General features: G+C 38.3%; 1 protein-coding gene across 1 annotated transcript; it reads right to left on the bottom strand.

Annotated features, from left to right (window-relative positions):
• Nucleotides 1-1,460: 1,460 nt before the first annotated feature.
• On the bottom strand, nt 1,461-22,683 carry lhx5 (LIM homeobox 5). The gene is made up of 5 exons (XM_017431176.3): nt 22,002-22,683; nt 20,034-20,257; nt 19,109-19,386; nt 16,439-16,604; nt 1,461-3,343 (listed from the first exon to the last, which is right to left on the bottom strand). Exons 1-5 carry the CDS (start codon nt 22,385-22,387, stop codon nt 2,994-2,996), a joined length of 1,404 nt encoding a protein of 467 aa, XP_017286665.1. The 5' UTR covers nt 22,388-22,683; the 3' UTR covers nt 1,461-2,993.
• Between the last annotated feature and the right edge of the window lie 617 nt (nt 22,684-23,300).

Below are 23,300 nucleotides of genomic sequence, written 5' to 3'. Positions count from 1 at the left end.
AACATTTTAACAGTTTAACTCTATTCAGTTTAGGTTTACCAAAAGGAGAACAGTACAGAAACACTGTATTAAAACCATGGTTATTACTATAGGACTTTCGGCAGACCCCGTAGATTTTTAAGAAACAAATATGACTAAATGTACTTACACAGAAGACTGCAACAAACACTAAAAATACTCAGAAAAATACATCCCAGATTTGCATTTTTTATCACAGGTCTTGTAATGCAGCAGCAAGCTGCAGGAAGCTATTTTTGTTTAATAAATGCAATAAAACTTCTCAAAAACCTGACTAACCCAATTCCATAAAACAAAACAAACAAACCACCAGATAAAATAGTTTGGGACAATAACATGAAAAGAAAGAGTGTAAAAATTTAGATTTCAGTCACAAGGAATCTTGACCCCAAGTGAATATTAATACTCCTCTTTATCAAAGTAGCTGCATGTTTCAATAAATAAATAGCTATCCATCATAAAGAAATCACAATTATTTCACATTTTTGAAATATGCAAAATACAAGGGTTCTCCATTAAAGACAACAACTTAATGTAAATAGTTTGAGAGGACAACCTGCAACCAAGTTTATTTACAGTTTCTTTTTTAGTTTGTTTTTAATAATCTAGATGATGACTGAACAAACGGCTTCAAATGCTCACATTAGCAGAACCACTAGGCAGAAACAAGTAGTGTAAAATGTGATGCTTATAAATAGATTTTTTATATATATATATAAAGAAAGATATGTTAGTATTTGTATCCAGTATTTTTAAAGCCTGGCTCTTGAAAAAGTCCAGTAAATTAATAAAATCATGAGTAATTAAATTACAAATTCATAAAAAAAACTTGATATTACAGGCCATTAAACCTTTATTAAAATTTGCCCTATTTGAGCATGATACCCAGCATTTATTCATTAACTGGAATGAACTAATTGGCTCCACTATAGGGATAATACAGAATGGTTATTTTTAAAGCATGTGATCAGATTTGATCAAAGGAAAGTAAATGTTACATATATCATAGTAAAGGATGCTGTATTTCCACTGAAATGATGACAAAATGTTCATAATCATATATTTTGGTGCAGATTATCAGTCATCCAGGACATGGCTAACCTGGGAAGTTTAATTTATTTTGTTGTTATTCTGAAGACATTTTGCTTCTGAACTGATGAGCTTTCTCAATTCAAATTTAAAAGTGTTGAGTACTAAGCTTTAAAACTACAGTGAGTTACTTCATTGTTTGCAACCTGAACTCATATGAAAATCACACTCCCTCTCCTCCCTTTTGGGAGAAAAAAATGTATAGTAAATCTTTGTAAGACTGGATCTAAGAGCAATCATTTGGATATGTACTACAGAAGCATTCTTCGCTGATTTCTATCACTTCAAAATGAAAGAAAAAAGAGGATTTTAAGACAAGACTGAATAAAAAAGCTGATTTACATTTTGTTGTAAGAGAAGTTTTATTACCAGTTCTATTTACATAGAAATAATACAGCCTTGCCCCTTTCAGACCCCCCTTAATCCACACACACACACACACACACACACACACACACACACACTCACACATTTACATCCAAGCAAATTAGGGTACTATTGGGGTACGTTGAAGACAAGACACAATCTTTTTTTCTCTTATACAATGTTCAAAAAACACAAATAATCTAAAAACAATATTCAAGTAGCGCTAACTCAGTGTTTGATGTGCTTTGTGTGACATGTCTTGTAAGTGATGAGATGGCACTGAAAGTGAAAAAATCAATCTGAAATAGGAATTATTGAATGCAAATAGTTTAATTTGTTTCAACAAAGACTGACTTAAAAAAAAAAAAATAAAATAAAATAAAAAAGCAGCCCTGATGAAGCTTGACCCTGAACTATTTGAAATGAAAAAAGAGAAAGAATTTGTCCTCTTATACACAAAGATGTTCACGCAGCCGGACTCTGCTGCTTTGAGCTCGATTTGATTCCCGTGTGCTTTGAAAACGTGGCCACTAGATGGCAACGAGAGCTTTGGAGCAGAGACAGCCGAAATGTCACAGATGTTGTCTGCCCCCTCTTTTGTTTTCTGCCTTTAGAGGAAGGAGACCTCAGCTGCTGAAGGACATTCTCCATTATGGGTTCAATGTTCTTTTGAAAATCATTTCCATTAAAACATGTTTTTTTAAAAGGGACAGTAACAAAAGGAAGGTCAGGTGAAGCAGTGAGGGGAGCAGAACTATCAGGGCCGCCTCAATGGGTGTGAGATGTGTGTGTGTGTGTTTGTATGTGTGTGGGAGGGTACAAGTGTCTGTATAATTGTGTTCGTGTTTTGAATAATAGTGTAGACATCCTTCTTTCAAGCTATGATCAAGAACACTTTTTGTGCATTAAGAGACTCGGAGCTGCGGTGTGCGCGAGAGGAAGTCAGTGCATGTCTGTCGACCAGCTGCCTTTGATTTGACATTATGTTTTATGGAGGAAATGTTTAAAATCAGCATAAACATACAACACTTGGACTGTTTGTAAATATTAAAGCATGTGAGTGCTGCTAAGTGACAACATAGCAAAAACAAAATGAAAATTAATATTGCTTTGAAGCAATGTTTTTAAAAATGTGTTGAGAAATAAAAAATACTAGACATGTCCCCTTTGGCGTTTCTCACTAATGTGAACCTAGAGCTTCAGAAGATACCTTTGTTAGAATGAAGGGGAAGGCGACAAACATTTTTGCTAGATGGAATCACTTTTCTTAATATTTCAAGTTCAGGAAAGACTTTTGCTCTTTCCAATAGCTATTCCATTCTTGATTCAGTTTCCATCAGTTCTTCAGTTATTAAAACTAGTCCATAACTTTAAAAGGTTTTCTCTGTAGAAATTCTAGATGTTCTTTCTCCTCTCACAATTTTTTTTGTTTGTGGTGATTCATCTCCTGAATTAAGTGGGCACACATTCAGCCCAGGCATGGTCCCTGTCCCATTTATTATTATTATTGTTTGGTTTTTTTACCAGGAGGTGGTTTCTCCCATCTCCTGGCCCTGATGGGACATTGGAGCGCTGTAGCTGGAGTTACTGGCCAAAGAGAAAGGTGGACTAGGCCCACCTCCATATGCATCTCCTGGGACTGGCTGGAGGGAGCTCGGTAATCCTGGCTCAGGACTGGGGGTTTCTGCATGGGAGATCATGTCCGTGTACCTTTGGTCATCTGAAGGGTGGTGGCCTGATCCCTCTATGGCTCCAGGCCCAGAGCCCAGAATGTATGGGGACTCTGCTGGAGATTGAGTCTGTGAAGATGGAGGACCGTGGGGGAAAAAGTCGTAGTTACCTCCTGGTCCATAATAGTCACCTTGGTATTCTGCAAAGGGGCAGGAGAAAACAGTGAATTAAACATTGTTTTAATCTTTAAATACATCCGCAGCACCCCAGAGCAGTGTGTGCAGTTTTACATACAGCTTCATTCCTGTCTAAGTGGGGAAATTGATCATGTCCAATTTCCAACCAACCGGTCTCCAACAGCCTCATTTGAGTGTATAAACAACTCCACACCTCTCCACCTCAGTTCTCTCGCCTCTTACACACTGCATTCATCTCCCGCTCTCATTCAGCTCGCAGCCATGCGTGCACCTCGATGGATTCCCCCGCTAAAACTTCTGGATTTGGATGAGAAATTCCAAAATGAGATTCCAGCCTCCCCTGCAGGCCTGCCAGGTCCTTTTGGCTGCATCTCTCTGTTTTGTCTGAAGCAGCTTCCAGCACCGTCACTTGCCTCAACCTCTCGTTTCCCAAGCTACATGAATTACCCAAGTTTATTTTTAGATTTCAGACCAACTAAGACAACAATTAGGACTTCATTTAAGAAAAGAAAAGAAGAACACACACACACACACACATATATATATATATATATATATATATATATATATATATATATATATATATGTGTGTATATATATAATTATTATTATGTTCTAAATACGATGTCTGTGACTTAAGTGTTTTTTCACTTTTCGTATTTTATAACCAACAGCTTAGAACCCAAAGACACGTATTGCAGAAATATAAAGTAATATACAGCTGTTTCACCTCTCATTTTGTTGATGCCATGTTTTTAGTCATGTTGTACCATCAGTATCTCTTTCAGACCGTGGAGGTGATGAAATTACCCCAAACCATTCTTATATTCAGAGTGGTAACAAGAGGAGCCTCAGCTCATCAGTATGTGAAAACACATGATCTCTGCTTATATAGTGGGAAAATTGTTCACTGTGCATAAATTTGGACAAAAATATAAACCATACATGGTAAACTCTTTTATTTGTTTAAATCAGACCTACACGTTGTGACCAAAACCAAAATTTGTCATTGTCGAAAAAACCGAGGATAACTAAAACATAACTCATCACTGAACTGATGTTTTGTCTCAGAATCACAATTGTTGGCAACATTAATATCAACTAATTGTGATGTTAAAACAGTGTCTGTTCTTTCAGGTTTAAAACTCTTGAATGTATAAAGTTTAACTTTGACTAGAACCTGTCCTCTTTCTCAACTTCCAGCTTTCCTTCATTTTTTGTTGTAAAAGACCATACAAGGACAAAAAGTGAGACTTAAAAAACAGAATTTAGTCACAAATTACTGAGTGGATTCCTCCAGGATTAGCTCATCTTGCTTCTAACCTGTAACACTGACTGGTGTGTTTCTGCTTCAGCTTTGTTTGAGTCTGCAGCTAATGTTTGACGTTTTCAGCTTTTCTCTTTGTTTATCTCACTGTAGCTTGTGCTGATAAATACTAAACCTATATAAGCAGACTTCAAAGGGTTATTTCCGCTTCAGTCTTCATGAAAATTGTTGGATTTTCTGTAAATCCGGAGTAACAGGAAATTTGTTTCTCAGAAAGCATTGTGTTACTACTTAGTTTTTACATTTCAGCAGTTTAAGTGCATTTATTCATTTATGTATTTGTTTTATTTGCCCTATAAAATATCAGTGTTTCGTTAACTAAGGTTCACCTTTTTTCCTTTAAACATTTCTAAAATAACTATTGATCAGAATATTCTATTACAGAGGCTTGAACACAATGTAGGGATTACAAGAATGGCTTTGAGATGGTTTAAACCATATTTATTTGATAGATTCCAGTTTGTAAATGTAAATAATTAATTTTCTTTATACGCCAGAGTTAGACATAGAGTTCCTCAGGGTTCAGTGCTTGGACTAATATTATTTCATTTATGTATGCTTCAGCACAGGATTATTTTTTGTTGTTATGCTGATGATACTCAAATATATTTATCCCTGAAACCTGATGAGCCCAATCACTTCCTTATTACAAGCTAAAAACCTGGATGACTCTCAGTTTTCTGCTTTCAAGACAGGTTGTAGTTTTTGGACCTGATCATCTTAGGAACAACCTTAGCAGTTTTTCACTTCCTCTGGATGACATGAATTCGGCCTCCAGTTCTAATGTAAAAATCCTTGGTGTTAGTTTCAGGATATGTCATTTAAGTCCCACAGTAAAAATAATACCACCTGTGCACTATTGCCAAAATTATTATTATTAAACCGTTATTTTACCAAGAAAGAAATCCATTGAGATTATTAATCTCTTTTACAAGGATGTTCTGGCCAAGATAAAAAAAATAGAAACATCTTGTTACAAAATAATGCAGAAAAGTTAGGCCATGCATTTAAACTGTCTAGGCTGGATTAATGTAATTGTTTATTATCTGGGTGACCAAAGAACTCTTTGAAAACTCTTCAGTTGATCCAAAATGCTGCTGATTGAGTTCTGATGAGAGTCAGGAGGAGAGATCAGATTTCTGTCAAATTCTGAATAGAATTTAAAATCTTACTTCTAAGATACAAAACTCTCAACAACCAAGCTCTACCTTAAATGAAAGATACTATTGTTCCATATTTTCCTAACAGAGCACCTCACTCTTAGACTGCAGGTTTACTTGCTGTTTTAGTCCATGAGGCTGACACTCTTGTCTACTTTTAAGACAAAGCTTTAGTTTTCATTTTGATAAATCCTATAGTTCGGGTTGGCTTGGGTTTCCTGAGGTATCCCTTAGTTAAGGTGCTATGGGCTTACACTCTCTCTACTCTCCATGTTTCTGCATTCAATTATCCTTGTCATTAACCTGTAGTTTTGTTTCCATGGAAACTACACCTGGACCAATCCTGTGCTCATCTGTGTCTCTTTCCTGTCCTCTCAAACCCCAGCTGGAAGAGGAAGATGGTCATTCATCCTGAGCCTGGTTCTGCTGGAGGTTTCCGATGGGGGATTGTGACGAAGTGGAGATTCAGTGCTATCAGGTGGCTTCTTTAGATAAGATAGGTAACTTTTACTCATTGGCATTTCACAATGTACTGCATGTGAATGCATTGTAGTACTGCTGGAAAGAATCAACTATAATTCAATTTGAATCTGACTTGAAATTGTTTGTTATTGTTTTAGGGCCATGAAATAACGTTTGGAGTAAACTGATTTAGAATATCTTTCAAGAAGTGGGTAATTGTTACCAAAAGTTTCCTCTATGCCACACAAAAACAAATAAAAAATGTTTTTCAAAATGTTCAAGTACTAACAAAACTTTATAAGCTCAAGATCAAAATCCCTAATTATTTATGTTTCGGTGTCTTTATAAACAATAAAATACAGAAAGATAGCATTTTATGTATTATCCAGTTTGTTAGCACATAATAATTTTAGCTAAGATTTTGTTTCACTTAATGTTGAGTTTATTTCTGTCCTCAGTGCTCAGAGCAGAAGTTAACCACCACCACATCAAACCCATCAACAAAGAAAAAAAAAATCAGAATCACTTTTGAATCATGAGAAGAGTTGATACACACTCAGATTTAGGAACTTGAGCCTTCAAAGTTTTATCATAACATTTATCTTTCAACATCTTTTCGAAAGTATCTGACTTTGGTCTTTGCATTTTGGTATTCTACACTCAACATCATGTTGAAATAGGTTGAATATTAACTAATTTTTTATTAGACTATTTTGAAAATTATAGCTTACAAAATGTTATTAGAAATATTTAGAAGTGATTTTTGATCTCTGGCTTTAATAACAGTGAAGGACAGACCATAGTTTGGGACTAAGACGTCCCTGGTTGTCTTATGGATGCTGATGCTTGGAACAAAATGGTGCTCTGTTGTGTTGTAGGTCTGTGTGGGATATTTGATTACTGAAATGATTGTGTTTTATTTGAAGTGGTGGACTGATTGCCATTTATTGTAATCTAAATTCAAAGTTTAAAGGGCAGACGTTTTATTAAAACAGAAGAAATAAAAAGAAAATTATTGGAATCATTTTTAAGAATTTAACAAACTAAAAATCATGGTTGTACTGAGTGAGATTGTGCCCACCACCCAGAATTGTCACTGTATAATTCACAACCTGTTCTTGGGCAATACAAAATAAACTCACCACCTTTGACACTTCAGTGTAAAAAGGACTACAAAGGAACAAAGATGCTGTCAGACCAATCAAGAGGAAGGACAGAGGTATTCAGTGTTTCTCTTCATTTTCCTACAGACTGAACTTATAGTCCTGTCTCTCAACCACAGACTGTTTGTGATGCTAATTTAATTATCTTTACCTGTCTGCTGGAGTATGCCTGCTCCATGGGGACAACACTCTCTCACAATCAAAGTGCAGCATCAAACTCCACACACACAACCCACAATGACCACAAGTCAAACTCCAAGCAGAGGAAGGAAAACAACACTTGTTTTGAGGAAACACTGTATGAGACTTGCTGCTATCCACATTTGGCTCATTTATCACCCAGGGAGCACAGGAGACACAAACTCCTGCTAAGAAATCACTCAAACATTTTTTCTCTTTCTAGCTTTTGAATAGAGTTGACAATCCAGGTCATTATTGCCACCATTAGGCTGCTGTGAAAACTGTACACCAACTAGAGAAACTGTGTTTTCTGTTCAAATACAGGGTGAATGACTGCTGAAACTTGCTGAAGAAGCTAAAACTGAGTGGTTTTATCAGATATAACTCAAACTTGGGGACAGTCTGTCTTCAAATACAGGCTTCTTCACATCATGTTTTTATATCTCTTTTAAAAACATATTTGTTCTCAATGATATTTAACACAATGTGAGTTGATTTAGTTTTTTAATAAAACAATATTCACTGTTTATTTTCTTTTTGTTGTATTGTCCCCTTTTAACTAGTTTTTACTGTTGTTTGTTCATGGCCTTTGTCTTTAATATACTTGTTCTTTTACAGCACTTTTGCTTATGGCCTGTTGTTTTTTTACATATGCTTGATAAATAAACTGACTTGACTTAAAGCTAAAACAAGCAGAACAGAGGCTAAAATAATAAAAGCTAAAAACTATAAAACAGATGCTAAAGCTAAAATGAGCCAAACACAGCTAACAGTAGCAAAATAGAAGCTGAAAACTAAAATCAGCAACAAAAAATCTATAGGTTAAAAGTAGCAGAGTCGTTGCTAAATGTAGCAAAAGAGTAGCTAAAAGCTAAAAGTGGTAGACTGGTAGCTTAAAGCTAACAGTAGAATAAAAAGACAAAAATAGAGCAAATATGCTGAAGCAGATTTTTAAGAGAATTAAAAATATCTCAATGTATTTCTTTTCAGAATTTGATTTTAAATAGTTAAATATTTTGTAAAGTATATGTTACAAAAACCAACAGTCATAGTAGATTTTGATACATGAATTGGTAAAATAGCACAAAATAGCTTGATTCCAAAAAATGTTTGGAAGAAACTATAAAGAAGAAAACAGTAGTGTGAATGCTTGGTCACGCGTGTTCACAAGGCTTGTTCACGTGAAAGAGGCCCTAAAATAAAGTCAAATTTCCAGCTACCAGCTGCTTATAGCCTCACATTTAGTGCCACAACACAGTGATTTACTGTCAATGCTAAATAGTCTGAGTTTTTAAAGCTTCTTCTCACAAAAACTTCCAAGTGTGTTTCTGATACACCCATTCTCACAGAGTCATGTCATTCGAAACAGCTCAGGATTTAGTTTTTTGCATGAGGAAATTTCAGGATATTAGGAAGAGCAAACAATGAAGCATCTGTTTGTCAAAGGCGAGCTTCCACTGGGCTAAGACTGCTGGCGACTACTTTGCAAAGGGCATACATGAGGGAGTCATGTTTGTAGGTGTTCTTAATTCTGCAGAGGCACGCGGTCTTCTCACTTGAGTTTTGAACACCTTCCAAATATTTTCTTACAAAACAGAGTCATACTCACATGATCACATGTGATCTCATGGGATCAAACATGGGATCACATGTGAAAAACACATTAAATTCATATGGATTTTCTGCAAGGGTTGACACTTTCATGGATGCTCTTCTCTGACAGAAAACACACTTATGATAAATAATTACAAATACAAATCTGGTCCAAATGATTGCTGGAGATAGGCACCAGTTATCCTTCAACCCTGCATAAAAAAGTGGGAGAAAAAATCAATGGCTGGATGGTCCAAATCTGACTACCTTTATTTCTAATGTACACTCCAGTTGACGTGGGTAGAGAGCACGCTGAGGTAAGTGCAATGTGGGCGGAGATGGGCAGTGAAATAATGTTCACAGCCTGGAATACACTTTTGCAAGTTATACAGAAGAAAATAGGCCACAAATGTCAAAAATTGGCTGATTAAAATGCTTTGCATGGCTTGCTGTATGCTGGTCACAAACACTCAGAATTTCAAGACTAAAACTGAAATTTTGCCTTTTTTTTCGCAGTTTTGAGATGCCAACTAGTCTCTAAGGCTTTGTTTACATGAGAATGATCTCTGCAAACATTTGTGTTTTTTTAAGGTTTATTGGGGTGAATCAACAAGAAAAGAAAACAACAAAAAAACAAAACATGTTTACGTGGATATGGCTGTGCTCACTGAATCTGCAGTAGTTTCCATGACAGGCAGGGTTGCCAGATAGAAATTGACAAACTATCATACTGCCACTTTAAAATGATTGTATTTTGACCCCAACTCTCATTTGTGCTGAGTGAGGTGCTCTTTCTCAGAGGGGGGAGGTTGTAAGATTAGCGGTGTTTTGTGATTGATGAACATGTGCACAGAAAAGGAGGGGGACATGACCCTAAAATTACATTACAAAAACTGTAATTAGTAGCATTTTTCTGGCAACACAGATGCCAGGCTTTCAACGAGGTAGGCATGCAGTCTCAAACATGTAAACCGTAACATTTCAAATAATGAATACAGACATTTGGGCTGACAGTGAGGTTGGGTTGTGGCTACATGTTGAAAAGGGTGAGTAGCATAAACAGCACTCTGCTAGCCACCATCAGCATGGTTGTTGATCCTACGAAAACCTCAGTTCTGAGAGGAAACAAGCGCTGTTGTCATGTACACGTGTGACTGAACCGCAGAGGAAAACCTACTGCTTCACTCAAAAACAGTGTTGTGCAAACAGTCACAGCCCAGTGAAATACTATCCTAATCAAATTAACAGTAAAGTTGAACCCAACTTGTCAAAATCATGCGGGTAAAGATCAAAAACATCAGATGATGTTAGTAGCTATGCTATTCCCTTTGTTGATTCTTGTCACACATAAAACCCATTTGTAGGACAACGGTTTGTCCAAATCACACTACTGCAATGACAAACCTATGGTTTTAGCCCAGCAGAGTTCATTTCTCGTAGTCTTTAAACTTGAGAATCCACATACATTGCTTCTAAATCATTAAAATAATAAGCTGACATAAATATCACACATCTGCACCAAACAAGGAGGCATGCAATGGAAAGACACTGCAAAGATCCTCTCATGACCTCTTTATTGCACCAAAACAGGTTTTTTGTTTTTCTCAAAATCTCACCTTGGTGCTATAAAAAAGATTTTAGAATCTCTGTTTACCTTTTAAAGTCTGGTTACATTAAAACTGGGCTGAGCTCCACGCGGTCTTTATACCGCTGCCCCAGATGTTGCCTGCACTGCTCTACTCCCCCACCACCATATGTTCCTCTACTGCCATTCAACCCAAACAGGGAGAATCAGGGAACTAACAGGTTAGATATCAGGAAATCTGTTGCATGATTACAGCATACCTGTGTTTTGGAATAAAGACAAGCAATAAAAGGTGGCATTACGTTCCCAAACACGCTAATTATCTGATCTCACAAACAGACCTGTGCTCGTTTATTCGACCTTGAAAATAAGCAGCAAGCTCGTCTCATGGTGTGTGTGTATGAGAAAGAGCTGAGGGTGGCTGTCGAGGGGAGTGTTGGATCTGCAAACTATAATTACACTCACACATGCAGACACATTGTGCCACACACAGGCATCCCTCCTGTGAACAGCAGCAGAGGGACGCGGGGAGGCGGCGGGCTCAGATAAAGGCGAGCAGGCTGGCCTGTACCCGCCGCCACACAAAGGGTGTGAAAAGAAAGAGACAGAGATGAGAGAGAGGTATGGAGGTTTTGTCCTGCCCCCCCCCCCTCCCACTTTGTTCCTCACTGCCTTGACGGCTTCACTTTATTGTATCCTCAGTGCCAAGGCCCCTCAGGTGGATGTGCTGACGCTGTATGGAGACCACAGCGCTCAGATGGTCCATCTGAAGGGAGCTGCTTGTATACATGACAGGTGCATCTGCTTTATTCCTCTACTTCTGCTCAGGGTCTTTGTTACCTCAAAATTAATACAACTTAATGAAAATATTTTAAAAGGATACTGATTTAAAAGGTACAACTACATCAAGTTGAGATTCAATCTGAGAAAATGTGAAGAGGAAAGAAAACAGTATTGTCATATCTGTAATTTATGTTCACACAATGAATAAAAAACTAATCACCCCTCATGTTCTATACAAAAGCTTCAACACCAAAGAGTTTAATGTCATCACAAAGAGAAAATAGCATCAAAACAGTGTTTTTAAACAAAGCTGTGTTTTATTCCTAAAACCGTAAGAAAACTCTGTTCCTTTAAAAATATTTCTTCATTGTAAAAAAAAAAAAAACCTGCCTGTAGCAATACCAAGATTAAAAAATGTACAGATTTTTTGATCTGTAAATTGCAAAGCAGACAGAATTTTCCGCTTTGCAATTTACAGATTTAAAAAAAAATGATATTGAATCTATGTATTAATGCATTCTGTTTTCTTCACTATACTAAAGAGAAATGACCCAAGACTAAAACTGTTATAAAACTGTGCAACCATGCAATAAACAGACCCGCATCCTCACACTCTGCACCTGCCCACAACAAAATGAAACCCATCTCAAGAGAGAAAAAATAAAACCAGCTGAGTAAGTGTTTCACTTTGCCTTTGTGATGGCTAAACAAAGAATAAATAATTAGAACAGGATATTTTGTTCAGGGTGCAGCCTGCAGCTGTGGAGCCACATGTGGCTCTTTAGACCCTCTGAAGTGACTCCTTGTACTTTGACTATAAACAACTGGAACCTGAGTCATTTTGGGTTTTAAATAGACAACAGGAAGCAATAACTTCAGCTGGATACCTGTCCAAAGGTTTTACAATATATGCATGAAATTTCTGTAGCAGAATGATACAAATAATACAAACTGCATGAACTCAAGTTTGAACAGAAATGAGTCAACACATAAATGCATGTTTTACTGTTGAGATCATAGTTTGTTAGCCTGTTCACATCTTTGGTTATGCAACTTTCTGATGTACAATACACTTATTCACCTGAAAATTCCCATTTTTCAACATATTTTAGGCAGATTGCTGTAAACAGAGAAATGAGCTCTGCACGTCTATTTTAGACTTTAAAAACATGGCAGCGTAGAAACATATAGCTAGAGTCTTATTTAAATGTAAAAAATAAAATAAAGGCCTGTCTTTAATAAAAATACAGCAGATTAATCAAATACATTTTGTGGTTTTGTTTGTTTAGGCTGTGACTCAGTGCTTCATGTGTCTCTAAATAGGATTTTAGTTTCACAAATATGTGAAGGACTCAGTCAAGTCGAAACAAAAGTGTCAGATCCTTTTGTAGAAATATAAAGCTTTTTCTTTTGTCTGAGTTTAAAAATACAGTTTCACCACACAACATTAACTTGTTTATTAAGTATACACTCACCAGCCACTTCATTAGGTCCACCTTGCTTGTACTGGGTTGGACCCGTCAGCCTTTAGAACTGCCTTAATTCTCAACGGCATAAATTCAACAAGTTGTTGGAAACATTCCTCGGGAATTCTGGTCCAGATTAACATGCTGGCATCCCACAGTTACTGCAGATTTGTCAGTTTCATGTCCATAATGTGTGTCTCCCGTTTCACTCCGTTCCAGAGGTGATCAGTGGGACTGAAACCTGGTGACTGTGGACGACACTGGAGCTCAGGGATCCAGACTCATCAGACCAGGCAATGTTTTTCCAACTTCTTATTGTCCAGTTGTGGTAACCTTGTGTGAACTGTAGCCTCATTTTCTTGTTCTTAGCTGACAGGAGTGACACCCGGTGGAGTTTTCTGCTTCAAGGTTGGACAGGTTGTGAGTTCACAGATGGTATTCTGCAGACCTTTGTTGGAACAAGTGGTTGTTTGAGCTGCTGTTGCCTTTCTGTCATCTCGAACCCGTCTGCCCATTCTCCTCTGACCTCTGACATTAACAGGAATTTTTGGTCCACACAAATGGCATTACTGGATGTTTTCTCTCTTTTGGATCTATTTAAACCCTAGAGATGGTTGTGTGTAAAAATCCCAGTAGATCAGCAGATTCTGAACTACTCAGAGCAGCTCGTCAGGTACCAACAACCACGCCACATTCAAAGTCACCTACATCACATTTCTTTCCTGTCCTGATGCTCTGTTTAACCTCAGCAAGTCTTCTTCACCATGTCCACATGCTCAAAGGAATTGTGTTGCTGATTAGTTATTTTTGTTAACAAGAAATTGTACAAGTCTAACTAATAAAGTGGCCAGTGAGAGTACATTGTAGTATTTAAATCAAACTGTTCAAGTATGTTTTTTCAGACACAAGCAAATTTTGTGGTTTCATATAAACTTTGCTGAAATGTCTCTTAAACATTAAAGTTACAGACTCCTGTTTTGGGTAAACAACAAAGCTACTGTAAAGGTGTCAACAAACAGCACTTATAAGTCATTCCTGACTTATAACTAATGTCAGACATATAAAAGCATCTGTTACTAATATAAACACTCCAGGTATATTTTCTACTGCTATTGTTTTTTTGGTGTCTATCATTTATCTGTAATGTTACACTATGGTCTGTTAGTCAGAGCTTTCCCCAAAACATAAATATCACCCTGCTCAGATTTTAGAAACTTATTTATTTTGATTTAAGCAGCTGAAGTTTGTTTCATTTGTTGTGACTTAAGTAATCACTGTTTGTCTTCAACATATGTTTTTATTTAGATTTTAGATGAAAAAACCTGGAAATGGATTTTAAAATAACTGTTACAGTTGTTTCAAAATCCTAAGAAACCCTAAGAAAATAACCCTAAGAAAATAAATACAATGTTGAAGACTTCTTTATGCCCCCCCCCCCATCACATCTGAAGCAGTCAAACAATATACAGTATAATAATCTTTAAAGTTTGAAGCACAGCTGCAAGCGTATTGTTTCACACAGTAATGACTATAAAGTGAAGTATTCAAATCTGTGCTGATATGAAGCTTTGTCAATTAAAAAAAAATCAAAAATCAAGAGTAACTTCAAAAAGGCAGACATTTTCAAATCTAAAATATCTTTTCATTCTTGCAATTTTTTTCTAACACCAATTAAAACTGTCCTTTTGAAGCTGTGTCTCACTCTGTTTGAAAGTATTGTTCTCTTTTAGCTGATAAAGAAATTGTGAATGACATTGCATTCATTTTTAGAAGAACAAAACAGCAACTTTTAAAAAAAGAAATCAATGCTAAACGATAAATTTTAGAAAATACACAAAGTCTGACAAACTGCAGACTGGTACAGGAATAATATTGTACAAATAATTATGATTATGCTTATTATTGTTGAGATTTTTCATTCTGTCTAAGAACACTAATAAAAACCTAAGATTATTAAAGACTAAGATAAAATTTTGCCACAATACAGCTAGATTTGTTGATGAATCATCTGATTAGAAGACATGTATACTCTCCTGCCTTTACAGGTAAAATACATTCATATTTCTCTTTTAATACAGGTTGAAGCATGCAGAGCGTTTGAGTCAGGTTTTAGAGTTTGTTGTATCTCTGGACAAAAGATGAGAAGCTTAGAGAAACTAGCATGGCATTCTAATACAAAAATAAACTTCAGTTCAATGTTTGTGTCATGTAGCAGCTCAGTATAAGAAATCAGTCAGATTTGTTTCCCAAACTGCATTTTTTCTCCCTAAATTTAGTTTTTTCTGTTTTTATTATTCTGAACTTCATCTTTAAGATGTGATGTAAACTGTCCTATTATTTGGTGGAATAATAAAACTTTAATTAATGAACTGTAAAATGTCCACACTTTCCTTAAAGCTAACAAATTTGAACAAAAATAAAACAAAAACTGCTTCAGTTCAACAGAATATTTAACGCTTCATAAATCTGACAGTAAGTCATTTATAAATAAAATAAATTAGTGGTTTTTTTATGTAAAGTTCCTCAAATGTGTTTCAAGTGAGAATAAAGAAACAGTTTGGCCTTTAGTAAAATAAAAGTTCTTGACATATAAAAATCCCACTGTATTTCATAGTTACTAAAGACAGTGGAAAACTATTATTTTATTTTATAATTGTGTGATATATCATTCACTGATGATTATGCTAATGATGAAGAGGAGGAGGAGGAGAATTTTATTGTTGGTTTGTTGACAATTGCTTTTACTTTTTCACTGAAAGTTTTGCTTTCAATTTGTTTTAGACAGAAACAGTTTTGCCATTTTTTACAACAGAATATCTTATTCTGCAGCTACAGATACAAACAACAAACGCACGCCTCGCCTCTGCTGGGATGTTTTTATGTGATTGATTTAGCTGAAGTGCTAAGCTAACATCAGCTTGCTCTTCTGTTCTGATCGGACTGGTTGTCACAGTTTCTTGCTGTTGCAGTCAGCTAAGTGCCAAAAAAAACTTACTAAAAACTTGTTGATGTATATTGCTTTGCTCTAAACTTTGTGCCTTGTTATAACTTTTTCTGGATGCATACAATGATTTGTTTGCCTTATCTTTCAGTTCCATTCTAAAGGCAGGAAGGTACAAGAGCCTGCAGCACCAACACAATCCCATTCTTCAATGTCAAATGTGAAAAACACGTAGGAAAATCCACATATTAACAAATTCCATGACATTCCATGTTTAACAGTAAATTCCAATTTTAACATCCAATTCTGTCTGTGTTTTTCGTATCACAACATTCGTAGGGCCCCGTCAGCAGGCTAACAAAGAAAAGATTAGATTTACAGACACAGCTGCAGTGTGAGCTACAAGTAAATCTGTACAAACTGAATTATTTTCTTACCCCCATAGTAACCGTAAGCCCCGGGTCCTAAAATGTCTGGATCCTCCAGCCGGCCTCCTAGAGGCCTCATCCTCCTGGGGCCCCTGAAGAAGGCATGACGTCGGGCCCCCAGAGCACTCAGCTGCTTCATCCTCCGTTCTTTGGACCTTCTGTTCTGGAACCAAACCTAAAACGGAGCAGAAGGAAGAATCGGTCAGGAGGAGTTTCATTCAGACCTTTTTTCGGCTCCTCACCTTTCCACCAAAATGTGTTTTACTCTGTGGTCAAAAAGTGAAACTGGCCACAGTTTCACTGCACAGCTCATCTCACAGTTTACAGTGGGAGATCTTCCACTGTCACAAAGAAAAACATGAAGCACAACAAAGTTTGAGCTAATTTTACAGCTCCTTCTCTCATCAGCCTTGACACTAACTCAAGCTGTTGCCTTTGTTTGAAAAAATAACTTTCTCAAAAATTGAAAACTGATGTTTTACAGATAACAAGAATAGACTTCTGGCCTGTCGTGGTTTCATTTTCCAAACATTTTTGCTTTTTTTTTCACCTGCGTTCATCTCATCTCCTTGTTGTTTTATTAGATTTGTACAAACTGATGAACATTTTTCTGGACTTAGCTATAAAGTGGCTAAATTAACTCAATCTTTTAAGGCAGTTGACAAAATTGAACACAAAAAAGAACCAACATGGTGAAATAATTATTGAGTCCATTTTCTAACAACTAATGATAATTCCTAAGTCCTTTTGTGCAGCAGTGACATAATGTGGTTTTAAGAAAGCACAAAGGACCAAAAGAGTAGAACTTGATGAAAAGTAAATAGGCAGAGATGACAATAAAAAATAGATAAAACGTGCTTTTTTTCTCAGTTAAGAAACACATTTCCTTGGTACACAATTAAGATGAATCTCAAAGAAGCTTAATTGTGTACCCTGCACACCCCAGTGCACCTCACTTCAAGTTAAAATAAACAGCTGAAGCTGTAAATCAGAAAATGATTGAATAAACCTTCTTTGAAGAGGAACAAAGGAGGATTTAAATTTGACAAAACTACACACCATATGGAGGAATGTCTTTGCATTATGAGCACATAACACATCGTGTTTCGCCTTTGCATCACGGCTGCATAATGATGTATGTTCACACCATGCTAGGCTACACCAGAGGCAGAATCCCACTGTGCTACAGATTAACAAAAACACACACACACACACATAAAAACAGCCAAAACCACTTAGGCTCTACTCTCTGTGCTCCAGCGGCAAAGGCAACACCTGCTTATTGAGAACAATCGTCTAACTGTAGGGTACATTTTTATGGAAATGCTCTCGCTTCCCTTGAGAGAGCGTTGTTTAGGGATTACATCCACATGCTGGAGGAGCAGCGTGGCTCACAGGGCTCCCCGCATCGAGAGCTGTGGTATTTAACACACACAGAACGAGCAGGAAGATGACAAAACACGGCCTCCATTTTGGCTCCAAGCAACACACAAGGGGTGGAGGGACAGGGGGACAGAAAGACAGCGTGGTGGACTGCCTGACTTACTGACTGGTTTGGTGATTGATTGAGTGATCGAGCTCTCTCTCTCACACACATAAATTGCCTATATGATCTATATGAGGCCATGGAGATGCAGAGGAAACAGGCTGTAAGTGAGTAAGAGCAGAGAGGTGGGAAAGGGGAGGGTGGTATGTAAATCTGTGAAATCAGTGATAATTACAGTGAGTGCACAAAAAGCCACATCACAGTTGGCAGAGATGGTGCTAATCATCCTGACACAGTCTGCACCCAGACACCCAGCTCACGTGTGCATATGTATGTGTGTGGATCTGTGTTTGAGGATGAAAAGGCAGGCCATGTGTGTGTGTGTGTGTGTGTGTGTGTGTTGGATTGCACAGCATGTTTGTGTCTAGGGTTCCTCTTAGCGTTGGCAAGCAACAAGGGTAACCTCTCTCACATTTCATGGCTATGAAACATGCATTATTTCCAAATAAACTGCAGAGCAAACATGTCATTTATTCCTATCGAAGCATTGATAGATCTCATTTTTTGAAGTTTATAGAATAAACTGATGGCTTGGAGCAAAACTAAAAGCATAACAATTATTTTCAAATACAAATTGTTCTGTAGTTTCCCTTTTTTAAATCAATAATGATAAAAAAATCAGTTTATCTAAACAGAAAATAGAGTCCAACATAATAACAAATAAACCTATAAGTAAAGAATTGTTACGCAATTTAAAACATGCTTTATGTGCAAGCATAAATCTACTAGATCTTTTAACATTCCAATATGTCTTCCTACAAGATTAAACTAAATTAAAAATGCAAACAGGCTGTCACAGACACCATTATTATCATTTTATCATTATTACCTAAATAGGTCCATAATGTATAGGCCTAAAAGAAACATTTTACATACTGTGCAGCTGGTAAATCTGGATCTATACCCTGCTAATGGTCCACATCATGTTTTGACATTTCTCTTACAGATAATGAGGCTTTTAATTAAATGTCCTGCGCCTCAGGAAAATTAAAAGGTAATTTTACTGATATATAATCCATCATTTGTCTCTAATTTGTCTTTGTCTCGGTGAGTCCCCCTCCCCCTCACACACACACACACACACACTTATACATAGAAAGAGTCCACAGTCTGATAAAAGATCCGGATCTTACCTGGATGACGCGCATGTTCAGTCCCGTCTCCTGCGCCAGCTGCTCCCGGATGTGCCGGGTGGGTTTCGGCGTGGCCACAAAGGCCGCCTTTAAAGTTTCCAGCTGCTTGGCCTTGATGGTGGTCCGGGGCCCCCGTCTTTTGGTCCCCGAGTTCTGCTCCTCATTCTCAATATTGTTCGTTTCCTTATCGGAGGACGTTGAATTGTCCGTCTCCTTTATGTCGTCCTGCGTCGGGTCCTGCAGATCCGGAGATAAACTTCTGTCTGTACACGATGACACTGGAGGACCGGGGTGGAAACAAACAGGAGGAAGGTCACGAGCCGAAATGTCAAGGAGGGAGGTGCAAAAGGAAGGGGAGGTTGGGGTTAATTAGGCCTGGAGACGCAGCGATACAAGGAAACAGAAAATTAACAAAAACAGAAATTAAATATGAAGGGGAAAAATGCAGCTGGGACGATTTTTTTTCTAATCTAATGAACAAAAGGTACTTTTTATGCAAAAAATATTTTATTTACTGTGTTTCTTTATTGCATAAAAGTAAAATAAATTTTAAACGGAGACGGAAATAATTAACAATTTAAAAATGCGCATATGTGTGTGAATATTACAGAAATGTGTCTCCGGGAGACCTGAGAACGGAGACACCGTGAGGACACCGCGCTCCGCTGCGGTCCTCCTGAGCTTTTTCTGTAAGGATGAAGAGACGAGAAGACACAAACCAACACACTCATCCCCAGCGGACCGGCTCGTAAAAACACAAACATGTGTGGAGATAAATACTGGAACTATTCACTGCACGAGGCTGTTAGGAAATATTCCCCATGGACCTCTGGAAAAACAAAACCCTTCATCCTTGTCTATTTTTTAAATGAAAATGATCCACACATTCGATTGAGAGGGAAATGTTTGGATCATCGTGGCTCACCTGAGTTCAGGCTGACCTCCTTGATGGCCCCGGAGCTCAGGTAGTCTTCTTTGCACACGAACTTGTTTTCGTCTATCACGTAGAGCTCCTCTCCCGTGGACAGCTGCTTGTTGCACACCATGCACGTGAAGCAGTTCAGGTGGAACACCTTGGTGCGGGCTTTGCGCACCAGGTCGTTCGGGGAAATCCCCTGCAGGCAGCCCGCGCATTTCGTGCCAAACCGCCTGGATGCAGACAAAAAAACAATTATTTTATTTATTTACTAACATAAAATCCAATGATAAAAATGACTTAATGAAAATGTTTTTAAACGGTCAATTAGAAAACTCAAAGCCACTGTTTATTACAGATCAGCTTCTATCTCATTTTGTTATTTCTTTTTCTTCAATTTGTCATTTATTTTCAGATGATAATTATGATACTGTCTGAAAATAAATATTTTTCGCTAAAAACCTCAAATAAACTGAAATAATCTAGCTAAAACTTATTTTCCAAAACTAACAAAGACTTTCTTTTATTAAAAGATCTTTTATGTATCATTAAGTAACTAGAGTTAATAATGCCGACAGTGAAATAAAGAAGATTTATCATTTTTGATGTGACAATAACACCACGCGAAACGCATTAGTGACAATCAACACATTGTAGCCGAGGATATATTATGGGATTAGGCAGAGTAGGAACATTTTAGCGTGAAAATCTTCTCTTAATCCATATTCACTCGCTTAAATACCGAGCAGACTCATCAGTCTGATGCAAAAACAGCCTAAATAAATTCAACAGAATTTCCCTCCTGGTCTGACACGATAAGGAGGAGGAGGAGGGGGGGGAGGTATTGTTTTTGTTATTTGAGCTGAAACAAGAGAAATATTTGGTTTGAATTTGCAGTTATTTGTGTTTTACTGACACTAAGTGCTTCTAAAGACGTCTCTCTGAATGACCCCCTGTACCTGGGCTTCCACTCGGCCTGTCGGAGGGTGGGGGTGTCTAAGCCTCTTTTTTTTTTTTTTTTGCTGTTGCATTGTTTCTACCCCAGTGGAAGCTTGTCTCTCCATGTGCACCGGGATCTCCTCAGCGTCGTCCTTTCACATGCATGGCCAGACCCCCCCCGCACCCCAACCCCACCCCCCGTCACCACCATACACACGCACACACAGCGACACACAAATACACCTCCCCCAGAGAAAGGGCACAACTTTACTTACACAACAAATGGACACATTAGGGTGATTACTGTTTCGCCCGGCTAATGGCCGCCCATTTAAATCCACCGTGATATGACGGCCAAGGCCGCGCGGGGCCAACAGCAGCGCGTCCCAACAAAGGCTGGCGCGCCTCACGTGCCATTAGAATATTTGCGAGAGGAGAACAGTCACATCCAAATGAAAATGATGCGAAGGGAGCGCGGCGGGACAAACAAGGGGCTTCACTTATCACTCAATTACCTGGAGCACTTTTTGGGGATGGTGAAGAGGTTAATGGCCTAATGGCTGTTTGAAAAGCGCGGCTGCAGCTGGAAATAGATACAAACAATAATACTGTCCTTGGATACACAATCATTTGAAATATTGTGTCCATTATTTGTTTTATTTTAGAGCTCCTTTAATATATATATATATATATATATATTACATACACAGACGTATATATATATATATATATATATATATATATATATATATACGTCTGTGTATGTAATAAATGCCACTAAAGAGTTACAATAAAATAATAAAATCTAGCTAAATAAATTTAAAATTATTAAGTACATATTTGTTCCATTTTTTTTTGTATTTAGCTATTCAAACTTGGAGTAATACTATTTTTTCTCAGACGAACTCCAGATTTAGTTTTTTTTATTATACATTCTATCTTGATATTTTTTGGATATTTAAAATAATCTCTCAAACTGCGCGCATTCTGCTCTGAATCCTGAATTGAGAAGAAGAGTGACTCCAGCTTTTCTGTTACCTGAAAAAGTCCATTTTGCAATAGAGCTTTCCGTCCCGGGAGAAGCACTTGTCGGTCAGGTTGCAGCTGCAGTCGCAGCACTGGACGCACTTGGCGTGCCAGGCTCGGTCCAGCACGTTAAGGAGGAAGCGGTCCAGTATGGGCCGCTCGCACCCTGCGCAGAGGACCATCATGTTGCCGGCCTGCGAGGCGCAGAGTGCCGACTTTCCCACACGGGCTGCGCTGTTCGGACTGGGGCGACCCGGGTCTACGCGGAACAACGTCTTGGCTCGTGGGGAAGGTGCGCTGCCAGGCGAAAACTGGACGAACTTCTCGCTGAAAGACAATCCCCAGGAGCTGGTAGGGACCCGGTCCTGTTCGGAGGCACCCCGTATGCTTGTCACCATCCACAATCCACAGAAAAAGGGGGAAGGATTCAGCCGCGCCAGCTCATGAACAAACCAGCCATGTTTTTCTCTCAAACACGCTGAAATGTCATCATTCAGGCCTTTTATTTCAAATAATTTCCCTCGGACTCGTGCTTTGTTTTTTGGGTCCAGTAATTTCCTCCGGGCTCACCTCACGGTGCCACTTTCACATCCCTGTGCCTGGGTTATCACGAGGGTTTGCCAGCGCGCAGCGCGTCCTCAGCTCAGATTGGACGCTGCCCTTGTTAATTCCCGTGCCAGATGAGCCAATCAGAGCGCAGTTGTTATGGTTACACGTTCATAGCCTCCAAGCAGGACCCGAAGCGCGCCCTGAACGCAGGAATACCTGGGCTGTGTCGACGCAGGCTGAGAAAGGCCGGCCAGTGCGTGGAAGACACGGCTGACTTTCCGTGGAGCTAGACCCACCTGAGGGTTAGGGTGGGACTCTGAAACACGTTACACCCCCCGCGATGGAAACATCTACCAAAAACACTGAGAATAATCTGAAGCATGGAAAAACAGGAGCTACACGCGCTCACTGTGGTCCTGAAACAAGGCGCGCTCATCACAATGGTCGTGGTTTGAGAATGCGTGTGTGTGTGAGTAGGTGTGTGTGTGTGGGAGAGAGAGGGGGTAACAGGCCTTTTCTCATGCGCAAAGCTATTTAGAGGGAAATGCGATGGATTAGCAGGAGTTTATCAATAGGGAGAACCTTTAACAGCGCGGCCTCCGATCGAAGGGAATTTCAATATTTACCAACTGCCCAGTTTGTTAGCTGCAGTTAGGCAAACAGGCCACGCGCTAATTCACGGGGAGAGGTGAGACATGCACGTTCCCCTCAGAGGTAATGGGAATTATGTGAATTAAGTGTGAATTTTCTCTCATTTTAGCT

This window comes from Kryptolebias marmoratus, linkage group LG14, assembly GCF_001649575.2.
Source record: "Kryptolebias marmoratus isolate JLee-2015 linkage group LG14, ASM164957v2, whole genome shotgun sequence".
NCBI classification, from domain to species: domain Eukaryota; kingdom Metazoa; phylum Chordata; class Actinopteri; order Cyprinodontiformes; family Rivulidae; genus Kryptolebias; species Kryptolebias marmoratus.
This window is presented reverse-complemented; position numbering and strand designations above follow the sequence as displayed.

Excerpts from the sequence above, each read along its gene's own strand:
- lhx5 (XM_017431176.3), bottom strand. The coding sequence starts at position 22,387 with ATGGTGACAAGCATACGGGGTGCCTCCGAACAGGACCGGGTCCCTACC. Across the intron at positions 19,387-20,033 it reads GGAGGTCAGCCTGAACTCAG|TGTCATCGTGTACAGACAGA; the intron begins GTGAGCCACGAT and ends CCGGTCCTCCAG. Across the intron at positions 3,344-16,438 it reads GGCTTACGGTTACTATGGGG|AATACCAAGGTGACTATTAT; the intron begins GTAAGAAAATAA and ends GCCCCTTTGCAG.